General features: G+C 38.6%; 1 protein-coding gene and 1 long non-coding RNA gene across 3 annotated transcripts; one reads left to right on the top strand and one right to left on the bottom strand.

The window, feature by feature from the left end:
* Positions 1-324: 324 nt before the first annotated feature.
* On the bottom strand, positions 325-4,912 carry LOC109921980 (elongation factor 1-alpha 1-like). Of its 2 annotated transcripts, none has more exons than XM_020522006.2 (8): positions 4,775-4,912; positions 3,283-3,444; positions 2,911-3,090; positions 2,180-2,476; positions 1,849-1,999; positions 1,448-1,704; positions 783-1,017; positions 325-687 (listed from the first exon to the last, which is right to left on the bottom strand). In XM_020522006.2, the coding sequence occupies exons 2-8, from the start codon at positions 3,424-3,426 to the stop codon at positions 569-571; spliced, it is 1,383 nt and encodes a 460-aa protein (XP_020377595.1). In that variant the 5' UTR covers positions 3,427-3,444; positions 4,775-4,912; the 3' UTR covers positions 325-568. The 2 variants fall into 2 exon arrangements, with proteins under 2 accessions (XP_020377595.1, XP_048468819.1); XM_048612862.1 differs by lacking the exon at positions 4,775-4,912 and adding an exon at positions 4,470-4,585.
* On the top strand, positions 4,618-14,622 carry LOC125486229. The gene is made up of 5 exons (XR_007264917.1): positions 4,618-4,730; positions 5,847-5,963; positions 8,411-8,738; positions 9,561-9,714; positions 13,995-14,622. It is a non-coding gene; the product is annotated as an uncharacterized LOC125486229 (long non-coding RNA).
* The last annotated feature ends 207 nt before the right edge of the window (positions 14,623-14,829 follow it).

The following is a 14,829-nucleotide window of genomic DNA, read 5'->3' as shown; positions in this document are numbered from 1 at the left end:
ATGTAACCTTAAAAGTTTGTAGCTTCCAAAGACAATTCCCAATTTGGAAATATGATCTTAAATGATCACACTTCATTCTGATTTAAAAAGAGTTAGCTAGTGAATGTGTTCATGTTACTTATATTGTATTCGTGTAGCAATCTTTGATGTCGTACCTTCTAATAGGCCTTCTATAATTCTCATTTCCTTAGAATGTATTGTTTCAAGAAGAGAAATCATGATTAACAAAAATTTTTAGAGAGGACATTCAGTTTAAGACTGGACTGCTGCATTGGAGATTAATGCATACTCATCACTTTTGGGAAAAAGTCATTCAACACATTCTGGATGTTCATTAGTTTTAATTGTTACACAACCATAATAGTTATAATCACTCAAACGAAAAGGAAAAGGGCATTTGTAATGACACTGATTCCTTCATTCCTCCTTTCCTTCTGAATTTTTTGCGATGCATCTTAATCAATATCCAGTCTCTCATCAACACACATATTTGGCTGGTAACGAACAAACATTTTGGTGGCGTCAGTCTCGACAGGGCTTGCTGAACTAGAGTGACTGATAGTGACATTCACTTCTTTAAACATTTAGTTGCAGCCTTGGTAGTTCTCATAGTCGATTCTTTCTTAGTAACACTCTTGATCACACCAACAGCCACAGTCTGTCTCATGTCACGGACAGCAAAACGACCTGGACCAAAAAAAAAAATCATGTCAGTCCCATCTACAAGAAGTGAATATGTCCAATTTGAAAACAAAAATCAGTTGTCAAGAGTATAAACATACCAAGAGGTGGATATGCAGAGAAGCTTTCCACACACATGGGCTTGGTTGGAGTCATATCTACAATGGCTGCATCTCCAGATTTCACAAATTTGGGGCCATCTTCCAACTTCTTGCCAGAACGACGATCAATTTTCTCCTTCAGCTCACTAAACTTGCAGGCAACATGGGCAGTATGACAATCAAGTACTGGGGCATAACCAGCACTAATTTGTCCAGGATGGTTCAGGATAATAACCTAAAGAAATATCAGGACATGGATTAGTAACTTGACAAATAAATTTACAAAAATAGGACACTAGGGCTATTTGGATTGAGAAGCCAAATTCCAGGCAGCTAACTGTATATAACCCGAGTGTCTCGTTGACCTATTTTGGGTTCTAATACTGAAGAGATCCCAAAGTTTTAAGGAATATGACAAACAAGGTACTGAGGGAACAGCTGCCTATTGCATGAACATTTAAAAATCAGGATGATACCGATCATGAACGATGATCAAAACAGGCCAATTTCAAACAGCCTATTATCACTAATGAAAGTTAATACATAGGAATGACCTCTTTCAAACAATATGACATTCAAGCCCAAGTCTCAGGATAACTGGTCAGCTGCAAGGTAGGAAAATTAGTATTAAAAATTAATTGTGAAACTTAGTAATATTTTCCCACCTGTGCAACAAAGGAAGCTGCTTCCAGTGGAGGATCATTTTTGCTGTCACCAGCAACATTACCACGGCGAATATCCTTCACAGCAACGTTCTTAATGTTGAAACCAACATTGTCACCAGGACCAGCTTCTGAAAGAGCTTCATGATGCATTTCCACAGATTTCACTTCAGTGATAATGTTAGCAGGAGCAAACTGCACCACCATTCCAGGTTTAAGAATACCTGTCTCAACACGACCAACTGGTACTGTGCCAATACCTATCACATATACCAAAAGAGAAAAAAAAGGAAGCTATTATATAAATCAATGCTGGCCCTTAAAATGGTAAATGCAGTATGAATACTTAAATTCAAGCTCCTAGATACAGTTTACACAGAAAACATTAATACAGCAGAACATACCACCAATCTTGTAGACATCCTGCAAGGGGAGACGGAGAGGTTTAGCTGTAGGGCGTTCTGGAGGCTGAATGCAGTCTAGGGCCTCCAGAAGGGTACTGCCTGTTTTAGTTTCCTTATTCTTTTCAATTTTCCAACCCTTGAACCAGGACATCTTTGAAAAGAAGGAAAAAAGTTAGCATACTAGAACGTTTGCATTGACACCCAAATTAAATTCACTTATTCCAACCCAAGAAAGAAACAAGAGTAATTAGATGTTAAATACTCATCAAGTGATATACAACAGATATGTAATCCAGAGTTGTGACATTATGCTGAATTACTAGATGCTTACTTTCCCACTGACTTCCAACATGTTGTCACCATGCCAACCAGAGATGGGAACAAAAGGAACACTGTCCGGATTGTAGCCGATCTTCTTGATGTATGTGCTGACTTCTTTTACGATTTCCTTATATCTGTCCTCGCTGTATGGTGGTTCAGTGGAGTCCATCTTGTTGATACCAATAATGAGTTGCTTGACACCCAGTGTGTAGGCAAGCAGAGCATGCTCTCTTGTTTGTCCATTCTTTGATATACCAGCTTCAAACTCACCCACACCAGCAGCAACAATCAACACAGCACAGTCAGCCTAGGAGAAAGCAGATCCATTGATAATTAAGGGGTCAATCTCTTCACAACAGCAATCTTAAAAACAGGCTTTGTTGGACATCAATTCTGAAGATGACAGTTTGCTAACCTGAAAGTGAACTAGTTGAGGAGCAGTGCTAGGATTAAGTATTTGCAAGCATGTATTAATTACAATGAATTAAGGTACCAATTTGCCCCAGGATATGAAAATAAAGTGAGCAGTCTACAATAAATTCATACAAAACAGGAAAGCAATGCTATATATTCTTAAGCAATATTACTTGTATTAAAGATGTAGCTCAGGAATGAAAACTAGATTGGGAAATAGTCATCTTAAGAATGGGTAGATGCTGCTAACACAAGCCAGTATGTTCCTAGACATATATAAAAAGCAGACGAAGATACCAGGTACCTGCTGCTGTACAGATTGCATACCTGTGATGTTCCAGTAATCATATTCTTGATAAAGTCCCTGTGTCCTGGGGCATCAATGATGGTGATGTAGTACTTGGATGTTTCAAACTTCCAGAGAGCAATGTCAATGGTAATACCACGTTCACGTTCAGCCTTCAGCTTATCCAAGACCCAGGCATATTTGAAAGATCCTTTGCCCATCTAAAGGAATAAAAAAATTAGAGTGTGCAACAGAAAATAAGCCCAGGAATACTAATTAAACTTTTCAATACTGTACAAACTCAATTCAGTAACAGATTTACTAACAATCCCCTTTATATCCATGCAACAAAAGCAACCATGACAGTCACATGCCAATTATCCCCATAGAGAAAGTGTATTTCACAAACAAACCTCAGCAGCTTCCTTTTCAAATTTCTCAATGGTTCTTTTATCAATTCCACCACATTTGTAAATGAGATGGCCAGTGGTTGTTGATTTACCAGAATCGACATGTCCAATGACAACAATATTGATGTGTGTCTTTTCCTTGCCCATCTCGAGTTCGTGAGAATGCTGTTGGGGAAAGTCAGAACATCATCAAATTGCTTCACAAACATGATACTGCCTAAACAGAAGGCATACCTAATGTGGGAGGTTTCACATGATAATGACGCGTAGGCAAGTCATATTGAACTGTTTTGTCTATTGTCAAATAAAATAGTCAGATCCAGCGTCACTACAACATTAAAAAAAGGGGGAATGATTTTATTTTAAAAATGCTGTTTCATCGGGGGCCAGAAAGAGTCAGCGCGGAGCGAAGGCGATGTCACATCCTGCCGGTGAGTCAGTTGGGGACGTGGCAAATGACTCGCGGAGTGAGTGAGTGAGGGCCCAGACACTGGAATTTCAGCCAACACCAGATGGCTCTCTACCAGGTAGAAAGTAGTTGAGGTGAAAGCGTGGGGAGCTGCTTTCTGCTGGAAGGCATGTGGCCGACAAAATCGCCGGAAACCAGATAAACTTATAAAATTGAAACGGCCAATTCCTCGAAACCACTCTCCACGAGTCAGGAAAAAAAAGCGTATCGGGCTTTCGCTTCGATGAGAAAGAACCGGGAGTCGGAGCGTGTTGTCCGACAGTAAATGGATTCTCAGATAAAGAAGTGGGGCAGAGGCGGTGCCCGACTTCCAAGCCGGAACAAATGACTTACTCCGAGAGGCCATTATTGCGTCAGACAAGGCCGGAACAATGGAGCCGCCGCACTTCCTTCATCTGCCACACAAGGACCCAAACCAGATCAAAAAGCAACAAAAATTGCGTGAAATGCACCACCGAAAAATTAGAAGACACCAAGTGGCCACTGAAAATCGGTTGGACATCGCCAGTTGGCCATTTTATAAACGCGGATTGAGACGGATTGTCGGAGCCCCGCACATTCTCATCGCAACAAAAGCCGCCTTCCAGGCCGCGATCACGAGCGGCCCCCCCCTTCATCTATTGAACGGAGAAAAACGCACCAAAAAAAAAAAAACCACAACGTAAAGATTTCTACTTTCAACAACAATATCAACACAAAAAAATTTAAAACACAAACTTACAAGCAGTTGCCTCAATGGCTTTAGGAAAGAAAATGGCGGTGGTTAAACGCGCGCACGACACCTGAACCACCCACCCCCAAAGAATTCACAACTTTAGCTGTTACAAAAGCGGATTAACTATAGTAGGCCGAAAATGCAGTGATGGCGTTCTGAAAATGTCCCATTCAGTCGAACTCATACGGAAAAAAAGCGTTTAAAAGTCCACCCTCATCCAATGTTACAAAATAACGGAGACCGGCATCTAATCCTAACCAACAATTGGTAAGCTTCTGGTAGTTTCACGATTTTTCTGATGTGATAGTTACCGTTCAGCAATAAAGCTGCAAACCTCCCTTCGATTGACACGCAGGCTAAAGGATAGAAGAGATGGCGTCGCTGTAATTTATAGGCCACAGGGAAGGCGGGCGGGCCGCTGACGACAAAAGCGCATTCCTGCTGCCCGCCCCCTTTCCCTCTCTCAATGGCGGAAAAATGCATGTTATCTTCCCCACCCCCACTTTGCTTTTTCTATGCTCTTTTCATCATGTAATGCTTCTGTTTGTATAAAATAAACGCCTCATACACTTTCATTGCATTTTTTTTGTGCAAAAAAAGTAGACCTTCCACAGAAACTCTTTGCCCAGGACTGGTAAGGGTTGCCACCCATCCGGTTTTGACGTCTTTCAGTGTCTTCCCCAATGCCTCGAGAACTTTCTGAAGTTTAAACCAGATGGCAGAAATCCAATTAAAACTACTCCTATTAGCCTTTTGTTTTTGTCACTGAGATTTAAAGCATTTTTCAGAAAAAAAACAAATAGTTAATTTTGATCCTTTCCCCCCCCCCCATTAAAAATACAATTTACTAATTAGACCACAAGTGTCAAAACGAGACTGTAATTCTAGTGTTGAAATAAAAAGAAAAAAGACGAAGTGATGGAAATGCGAGGCTAAGGTTGCTTAGTATGTCTCACAGAATAATTCCATCAGTTCATTTTTGAATATGGCCACATGATAAAATTCAAATCTGAAGATAATGAGCGTAAAAGTCTGTTTTTGATTTATATATATGCACAAGTATGCATGTCATTTTCAATACCGAACTAAGCGAACAAAAATAAAAGCACGAGTGTGTGCTGGCAATCAACAGAAATTATCCGATTACACAACTCCACTTTTAATGGTCAAATCTTTCGTGATCATTTCTCATGGTTATATATTAACTTTCTAGTGCAGTCTCCAGCTGCAAATGAAAAATTGCTCCCACATCCTATGTATTTAATAGCTTTGAACATTAAGGAAACATTATTCTGAGTTAAATGTCCTGGTTCATTCAGGGGAAATAGTGGCTTTGTTGTAATTGAATTGTCATTTATCATAAGTACACTTTTTTTTTTACAGAAGCAAATCTTGACAAGCTACTATGATCAAGTCCTGGTTTTGGATTTGAACTCATGTTTGACCACGGGGGACAACCAGTTGCAAGACAAGGAGGCATTATACATACACAGAATAATGGTAATTATTGAAACGTTTGCACTAAAATATTTTGCTAAGATTGCCACTATAGTACTATTTTTACGTTAGAAGCTTTGGATCAGCCTTAGACCAAAACTCCAAATTTGCCCACAACCCCCATCATCTTTGGTCCTGACACATTTTGGCACGATAACTATTACTGCAGGTGGCTTAATTTGTCATATAACTTTAGCATTGGCTCGAAACTAATTCAGTGGTCTCCAAGCAGACCATTTGATATTTCATTAAAGAAATTCTTTTAAATATTAAATGAGAGAATTGTCATATATATAAGTTTAACTCTTCTTTATATTTATTTTTAAACATGACTTGTGTAATTCTTAAAATTCAAAGTAAACTCCAAGTGTCTCAAACTTTCTGGTCCCCACACAACAGGAATGAAGTAGAGGTTTTGGAGAGGGTGCAAAAGAAGTTTACCCGGATGTGGCTTGGATTGGAGGGTATTAGCTATAAGGAGAGGTTGCACACATCTGGATTGTACTCACTAGAACATCGGAGGCTGACCGGAAATCTGATAAAAGTATATAAAATTAGAAGGGACATTAATTGGTAGGTAGTCGTAGTCTTTTTGCGTGGTGGAAATGTCAAATACTAGGTGGAAATAGGTTTAAGGTGGGAGGGGAAAAGTTTAAGGGAGATGTGTGAGGAAAGTTTTTTTTAAAGCAAATAAGGTGTAGCTGCCTGGAACACGCTGCCAGGGGAGTGGTAAAAATAGTTATGTTAGCAAAGTTTAAGAGACATTTAGACAGACACATGAACAGGCAAGGAACACAGGGATATGGATCATGTACAGACAGATGGCATTAGTTTAGAATGGCATTATGGTTGGCATAGACATTGTGAGCCAAAGGGCTGGTTTCTGTGCTGTACTGCTCTGTGATCTAACCTTTTATGAGCAATTAATCTTTTTACAGTTAGTGACAAATAAAACAGACACATGGTGTTTGGACACAGTTGCTAGACCCACTGGTTTCAGAGTACAGTATTATTGTAGTCACAGTGGTAAATAGATACAAAGCAGGAATGTCACAGCTGAAATACAACTTTGCCAGAAAATTTCAGGCATGAGAAACATGCATATACAGCTGTATCCCCTTTAATAATCATAAGGCTACCAATCATCACTTGCTGCTTATGAGGTGGAAGCTGGCACAGTTCATTTAGAAGAATGAAAGCGGAGTCTAATCTTTAGCTCCAATGACCAGGGTAGTAATTAACTTGATTGTCATCACCTTGACATAGAATAGGCATGTTTGAGGGCCTTGTGGTACAATGGTAATGTGCTTTCTTCTGTGCAAGAAAGTCAGGGTTAAGATCCCACTTACCCGGAGGAGTGTCATTAATGCCCAAACAAGTTGGTTTAATTTTGTTTTTGGAATAGGCATAATACATTAGATTTATCTGAATCCTCTTACATTCATAGCTTTGAGACCACATTTCTGACTCCTGATTCTGGAAGATTGACTGCAAATTCCACCAGAAATCACAAAATTTGTGTACGCCTAAAAAGTCCTCAAACTTACTGGTAGAAGGCAGGCACTTCCTAGCTTTTATGCATTTTCACAAAAGTGATGCCAATAATCCAGTGATTAAAAAATTTGTTAAACCATCTCTTGTATTGAACTAGATGATAGAAGCAAGAGAGTCTAAAAGAAACATAGAAAGAAATGACTTGCACACGAAGTACTAACACTAAACTTCTATCTGTTGTTTAAAACTGCAGCACATCATGGTTTGTGGCAGTGTTAGTACTTCGTGTGTATGTATCATATCTTAATGATGTTGCCAAAACACTGTTGACTAAAGTCCCAGTATAGTATTTTATTGTATAATTTTAGCCGAGACTCAGCAGCAGTGAGGAATACTGTTGTCAGACTTTAAAACAACGTGTGGGCAATATTCAACAGGTCTGACAGCATCTCTGAAGAAATTTTTTGGAGTAATTTGGACTTGAAATGTTAACTCTGTTTCTCTATCCACAGACGTTGCCAAACCTACTGACCTTCTGAAATAATTTTTAAGATAATGGAAGGGTTTGGCACAGCAGATCTACAGAAGATAATTCCATAACAGAAATGGGGCCATAAAAGTGACGGAAGACAATAATGGAGTCAGGAGAAACATCTTTACCTAGCATAGTTAGAATCTGAAACTTGCTACCATAAATTGAGGCAATGAGCACAGATGCATTTAAAGAGGATGTTAGATAAGAGGGAGAAATCAATGAAATTGTATGTTAATGGGGTTAGATGAAAAAATACGAGGAGGGTAAACACTATCTGTTGGTAAAAACAGCCTCTTTCTAAGCTGTAAATTGTTTGTCATGCTGTATATTTTTATATTATTGGATGATTGACAGCATATGCCTCAAATTTAATACTTAAAATTGTTTCAAGGTGAGTAATAACATTGATATTCATTTTCAGGAGACTTTGACGCTGTAAAAGGATTTACAAGGCAAGAACTGAAAGGGCCAAGAAAAATCAAAGAACTACAGATGCTGGAAATCAAGTACAAAAACAGAAATTGCTAGAAAATCTCCACAGGTCTGGCAGCATCTGTGGAGAGAAAGCAGAGTTAACATTTTGGATCCAGTGAACCTTCTTCAGAACTAGTTCAACTGAAAGGGCCAACCTGTTTAAAAAAAACTTTGTACACCACTGAGAGTGTGAAAGAGTGCATGATGGGAGATAGACTTGGAGAGTGAACAGACAAAGATAATAATATGAAGCTGGAGGAGAATGCATATGGGTGGTGAGTTGAGGCTATAGTTGATTTTGTAGATTTTTGATTTAATAGATTTTTGATTTAATTGCCAACAAACAGAACGGGTTGATGGGGACAGAGGTAATGGCTAAGTAAGATAATACTGTTTCCAAGTCGGAGATGGTACTTACCAGGTGTGATAATCTGTCATTACATAATTGCAAGTTGTTTTTTTTTTTCAGTTCTTTAAACAGGCATCAAATGGCCCAAGTTGCTGGCATTTGAGTTTGTTATAAATAAGATGTTGCAACTTTCAGATTTTGAATTATGGAAACAGGAGAATTTTGAAGTAACATTTCTCTTTTGGTTTTTACCCTTAACATGTACTTTTCCCTACTATGTTACAGAATATCAAATTCATAAATCAGTTGTCTTTGATTCCAAAAGCTGAATGAGGCAATAGATCTGCATAATTGTAACAAGTCATTTAAACAATCCCTTGCTTTTTTAATCTTAGCTGATCATTTGAATCATGTTTTGAATTTCTTGCTTTTAAGTTATCAGTTACAGAGTTAACATTTTATCCTTCAGTAAGAACAAAAATGTTACATATATATTCTTTTACACTTTAAACCTCATTATTTATCTAAATATTTATTTATCTACTTATTAATGTAGTAAGTAAAACGTCAAACAGTTTCCTTTTAAAACAGAATTACTTAGTATTTTGTTTCACTAGTAAAATGCATTTTATTTTCCTGAATTAAATTAAAAGTGATAACTGGCTGAACATAACAGCAGAAGTAGTAGGATATCAAGGTATCCAGGTTACAATTGATCTTTTAGTTATTTTCTAATCAATCTGTTCAGAGATACTATTACGTGCCTCTGGAGGAGGCAGGGACATTACCACTACACAACAGAGCCTGACAGTGGATCTTCTACCTCAGTTCTGCTATCCTGATTCTATTCTCCTTCAAAAATCTATCAATCCCGAGTATTGGTAGAGTGGAGGATATGCCAGGTATGCGTTTACAGATTGTGGTTGAATACAATTCTGTTCCTGATGGCATAGAGCGCTTTAAGGATTTCCTGTTTTGAGTTTCTATATCTGTTCAAAATCTATCCCATTTAGCATGGTGATAGAGCCACACCAAATGATGAAGGGTATTCTCAATGTGAAGACAGAAATTTGCACAGTGGTCACTTCTACTGATACGTTCACAAACAGATACACCTGTGACAAAATGTTACCAAGTCTTTCATGGTCTCCCATCTAGAATACATTCTATGCCCATGTCATGCTCACTGTTTCTTCTAAGTGGTGTTCAATAAAAGGTAACGATTCATGGGCGGGGTCAAGAGTCAATGTTAAAGATGCTCAGAGAAACTCATTCTTGACTGTATACAGTTGTGCTGCTATCTCTGGTGGTTGTGTCCTGGTGGTGGGACAGGGCACACTTAGGGATGATGATGGTGGTACCCAGGACACTGTAACATATAATTCCATGATTACAAATATGCCAAGCTGATGCTTGACTAGTCTATGGCATAGCTCATTCAAGTTTAGCATCAGTCCCCAGATATTAGCAAGGATGACTTTTCAGGGTTGACAGGGTTGGGTTGCCATTGTCATTTCCAGTGCCAGGACAATTCCTGGTGAAAACAACAGATGCTGGAGATCACAGTGGGTCAGACAGCATCCATGGAGAGACAGCAAACTAATGTTTCGTTGATGAAGAGTCATCTAGGTTTGAAATGTTAGCTTGCTCTCTCTCCATGGATGCTGTCTGACCTGCTATAATCTCCAGCATTTGTTATTTTCAGTACAGATTCCAACTTTCTGCAGTAATTTGTTCCTACAATTCCAGGTGATTTGTGTGCTTTCATGGCACAGATTTTCCGATGGCCAGACTGTCATTATTCCAGCATAGATAGGTGTTGTGCATAGGTGTTGTGCATGGAGACCCCAAGGAATTCCCATTGCAGCAGATTCTGAAGGAATTGCCTGGCAAATTGCAGATTCAGTTGGACAATTCATCTACACATGTAACCCTCTGAATGTCTCCATCTAAACTGAGATTTTGGAGGGTTCTGAACAAATTAAGCAAACAGTTATTCAGGAAAGGTTAAACTATTAAATACATAGTCTAACTTCTGAGAAACTATTTAACTGACCCCATATTTACCTCACACACCCTCAACTGCATCTCCCCAACTACTTACCTCCCCACACCCTGACTGTAAAGTGACCCTCCCCAACCCTGTTGCTGAGTTTATCCCCTCCCCACTCCAGACCTAATGTCCCATCCTTCGCATACTGCTGCACGTCCCCTTCTCCGCTGCTCCAGATCAGACCTCAGTCTGCTGCTGCTGGGCTCTCCTACTTTCCAAATTCTACACTAAACCATCCCTTTACTCTTTTCCCAGACCCAATCCAACACACCCGTCCCCTACTGCTTGACATGCTCCCCTTTCTGCTCACAAAACCCCTCCCCAACACCTCCAACTAAATCAGACTCAACACCAATCCATCCCACAACCCTATCACAGAACACAAACATCCTCCCATTCTGGACACCCGCCCTCTCTGTATTGAGTTACTACACAGTAGCCCATTATATTGGGTAATATGTTTGTGGTTAGAGGATTGGTTAACTAACAGAAAATAGATAGGCTAAACGGGTTATTTTCAGGTTGGCAGGCTGCAACTAGGGATTAGTCTCAACAACTTACAACTTGTATGAACAACATGGACGTCAAGACAGAATGTATTTTTACATTTGCTGGTAAAATGAAGATAGATCAGATAGCAAGTTGTGAAGTGGACACTAAAAATCTGCAAAGAGATATGGACAAAGTGAGAAGGCAAACATTTGATAAATGGAGTATAATATGTGAAACTGAGATATTATCACATTGGTAGGAAGAATAAAAAAGTAAAATATTACTTAAATAGAATAAAAAATGCTGTGCAAGAGAGGAATCTGGAAGTACCTCAATCTGAAAAATATGCACATGCAGCATATAATTATGAAGTTAAATGGAATGCTAACCTTTGTTGCAAGTGGGTGGTGCTTAAAAGTTGGGAAATATTGCTGGAATTTACAATTACAAACCCCCTACAGGGCATTGTTGAGTCAACACCTAGGGTACTGTATACAGTTATGGTATCTTTACTTAAAGAGGGATATAATGAATCAAACGTGGTTCAAAGAATGTCAAACTGATTCCTAAAATAAAAGGGTGTTTGTATGAAGAATGGTGGTGGTTTTATACTCATTGGAGTTTAAAATGAGAGGTGATCTTGTTGAGATATAATTCTGAGGGGGGCTGACAAGGTAGATGTGATAGGATGTTTCCCCACATTGGGGAATGTACAAGCTGGAAACATGGATTCAGATTAATTGGTCTCCCATTAAGGTCAAGATGAGGAGTTTCTACTCTGAGGGCTGTTAATCTTTGGAATTTTCTATACAGAAGACAGTAGTCCAGACAGCAGTGGGTCTTTGAATATATTTAAGATCATATTGGTCAGATTTTTGATCGACAAGGGAGCCTAGGGTTATAAAGGGTGGACACAAGCATGGAATTGAAGCCATAATTAGATTACCAATGATCTTATTGAATGGTAGACCAGGGACCATATAGCCTATTCCTGCTTCTAATGTATCCGATTTCAAATTCATCTACACAATAACTGATTTCAAAACTTCCATGAAACCAATGAAACTTCAAGTAAACCATCAAGTAAGAGGTATACATTCAATAAAATTAAGTTTCCCAGTCTTTAGGGGCTAAATTTCCAGGGCTCAAGAATTTCCAAACACATGGCAGGCAGATAACCCTCCTTAGTCAAGGCACTCGTGTAAAAAAAAAAGTCATATTTATTATACGTAGCTCTTTACCATATCAAATTTCAGAACTACAGTCGCATTGACTGGAATATACAACATGCAGCAACCACAAGACAAAATAGGAAATTTGCTTTTCCATAGGTAGAGAATTTCTGCTTTGGCTGTGATTTTAGATTGAAATGCAAATTGCTCAAGTTTTCAGAAGTTTCTGCTCAAATTTATTTTGCTGAAAGTAAGATTTTCCATACATCAGTGTGATTTGATAATGTATTAGAGTAATCTTTTCAAAAACTGCATTTAAAATGTTCCTTGATATGCTTAAGAGTAACCCGGTATATTTTAATTAATGCAAATGATAGAAAAATGGACTTGAATTGATATTGCTTCTTTCACAACAATGTTTTAAAATATTTACAAACCATTAAGCACTTTAGAATTGTAGTTAATTCCTTTTGCAATGGAGGAAACAATGAAAAGAGGTTTATCACACAAATAGAAGCATTTTGATCAAATTCTGGTGAGTAACTGAAGATGATTTACTTCTCAGCTTTTTAATGAATTCAAAAGAGGTATTGAAATGTTTTTAAAGCATTCCTAATAGTCTCCTTGCACCCTAAACTATAACATTTAATGTGAAGAGCCTCCTTGAAGAACTACAAATGAATACAATTAGCAGATACTCACAATGGTGATTCATTCATTTTGGGGCATGGCTAACTTTGTGGGTGGAAACTTGAAATATGTTTGAAATTCTTTGATCTATTGTATTGGTCAGGATAATTTTGAGCAAATTGCACTGAAAAAAAAAAGAAAGCACAACTGTGCAGAACTTATGACCACAAAATCCAATTCTACCTCAACTAATATTGCACAGTCAAAGTAGGAGATTATAAAATTGTAAAATTGTAAAGAACTTCAAGTTTTCACAGAAAAATTCCCAAATATTATTGAAGGGATGACAAATTCTTATACATTCCTGACTTCAGACTGGCATGCTTCAACAGTGACACTGACAAAAAAAAAAATCCGGGATGAGTGTAACAAATTACAGGTAGTAAAAATCTCAACTCCTTGATTAGATTGATCATGCATGAGTCCCCCAAACTAAATTAATCCTTGCACACTGAAGTTATTCATTAACTTCTATGCAACTCACACGGAAGGTCACAGATCCCATCTCACTCCCACTGAAAACTATCCACACTCAGATAAAACATTAACTTGTCTTTCCCCTTTGGAAATGGTGACTAACTTGTCAGCATTTTCTGTTTGCAATATCAACTTAACTGCTTAGTTTCTTTTTTGTTGCTAACTCGCAGCACGTTCAATTAAGGATCTCACTGTTCAAAAGAAAAGTTAACCTTACAACAATACTGGAAGTTTTGAGTGCTCAGGTCTGTACTGATCATAAAGTGAATTTGAATAATACTGTGACCATCTTCTCCAGGAAACCCCAGATCCCTTAACTCCCAAGTTGAAAACTATGGATTTAGCATGTTCATCCCAAATATGGAGTTGGGCACTACCTTCAGGAGGGATGCAGGAATAAGAGGATGACCATCTCCGGTAGTGGAAGCACTCATGAACCCAGGACCAAGCCTCCCTGTTCACTACAGAAGGTTGTGTGCACAGCCCAGACCATCACAGAAACCAACCTTCCATCCATGGATTCCATTTACACGGCTCTTTGCTGTGGAAAGGCTGCCAACATCATCAAAGACCCATCGCACCCCAGTAATGCTCTCCTACAACCACTTCTGTATGGCAGAAAATACAGAAGCTTGAATACACGGACCAGTAGGTTCAGGAACAGCTTCATTCCAGCCATTATTAGATTGATGAATGGACTAACTTCGAATAATGCTGCTCTTGTTAATGTTGATCTTGCCCTGTGCAATGTAACCTGTATGCCTCTTAAGTTTTTTTTTCACCCTATGATCTATCTGTATGTCCTTGCTTACTATGATCTGCCTTTATTGCTCATAAACAAAGCTTTTCACTGTACTTAGGTACACATGACAATAAATAAATAAATCAAATCACATCAAGAAATGCTCAGGATGTAATGGGAAAAAGTGTTGGTAAATCTTGTGGGACACATTCTCGAGCAGACTGCTTCATAATCAGAACTTACAAGAATCAATGCAGCTTGGCTTGTGCTGAGAACAACCTTTCCTGTTGGAGTCTCACCCAGTGTGCAATTTGCCCTTGTGGGAAGAGACTGTTATCCAACTCATTGTGGAATGTGCATAAAGTAAAGAACTGCCAATGTAGGAGATTTG

This window comes from Rhincodon typus, chromosome 27, assembly GCF_021869965.1.
Source record: "Rhincodon typus isolate 14 chromosome 27, sRhiTyp1.1, whole genome shotgun sequence".
Lineage (NCBI taxonomy): Eukaryota > Metazoa > Chordata > Chondrichthyes > Orectolobiformes > Rhincodontidae > Rhincodon > Rhincodon typus.
The sequence above is the reverse complement of the archived record's forward strand: the minus strand, read 5'-3'. Positions and strand labels throughout refer to the sequence as shown.

Coding starts and splice junctions, on each gene's coding strand:
- LOC109921980 (XM_020522006.2), bottom strand. CDS start 3,426: ATGGGCAAGGAAAAGACACACATCAATATTGTTGTCATTGGACATGTC. Junction 3,091..3,282: donor TTGAAAAGGAAGCTGCTGAG/GTTTGTTTGTGA, acceptor TTATTCCTTTAG/ATGGGCAAAGGATCTTTCAA. Junction 2,477..2,910: donor TGATTACTGGAACATCACAG/GTATGCAATCTG, acceptor GCTTTCTCCTAG/GCTGACTGTGCTGTGTTGAT.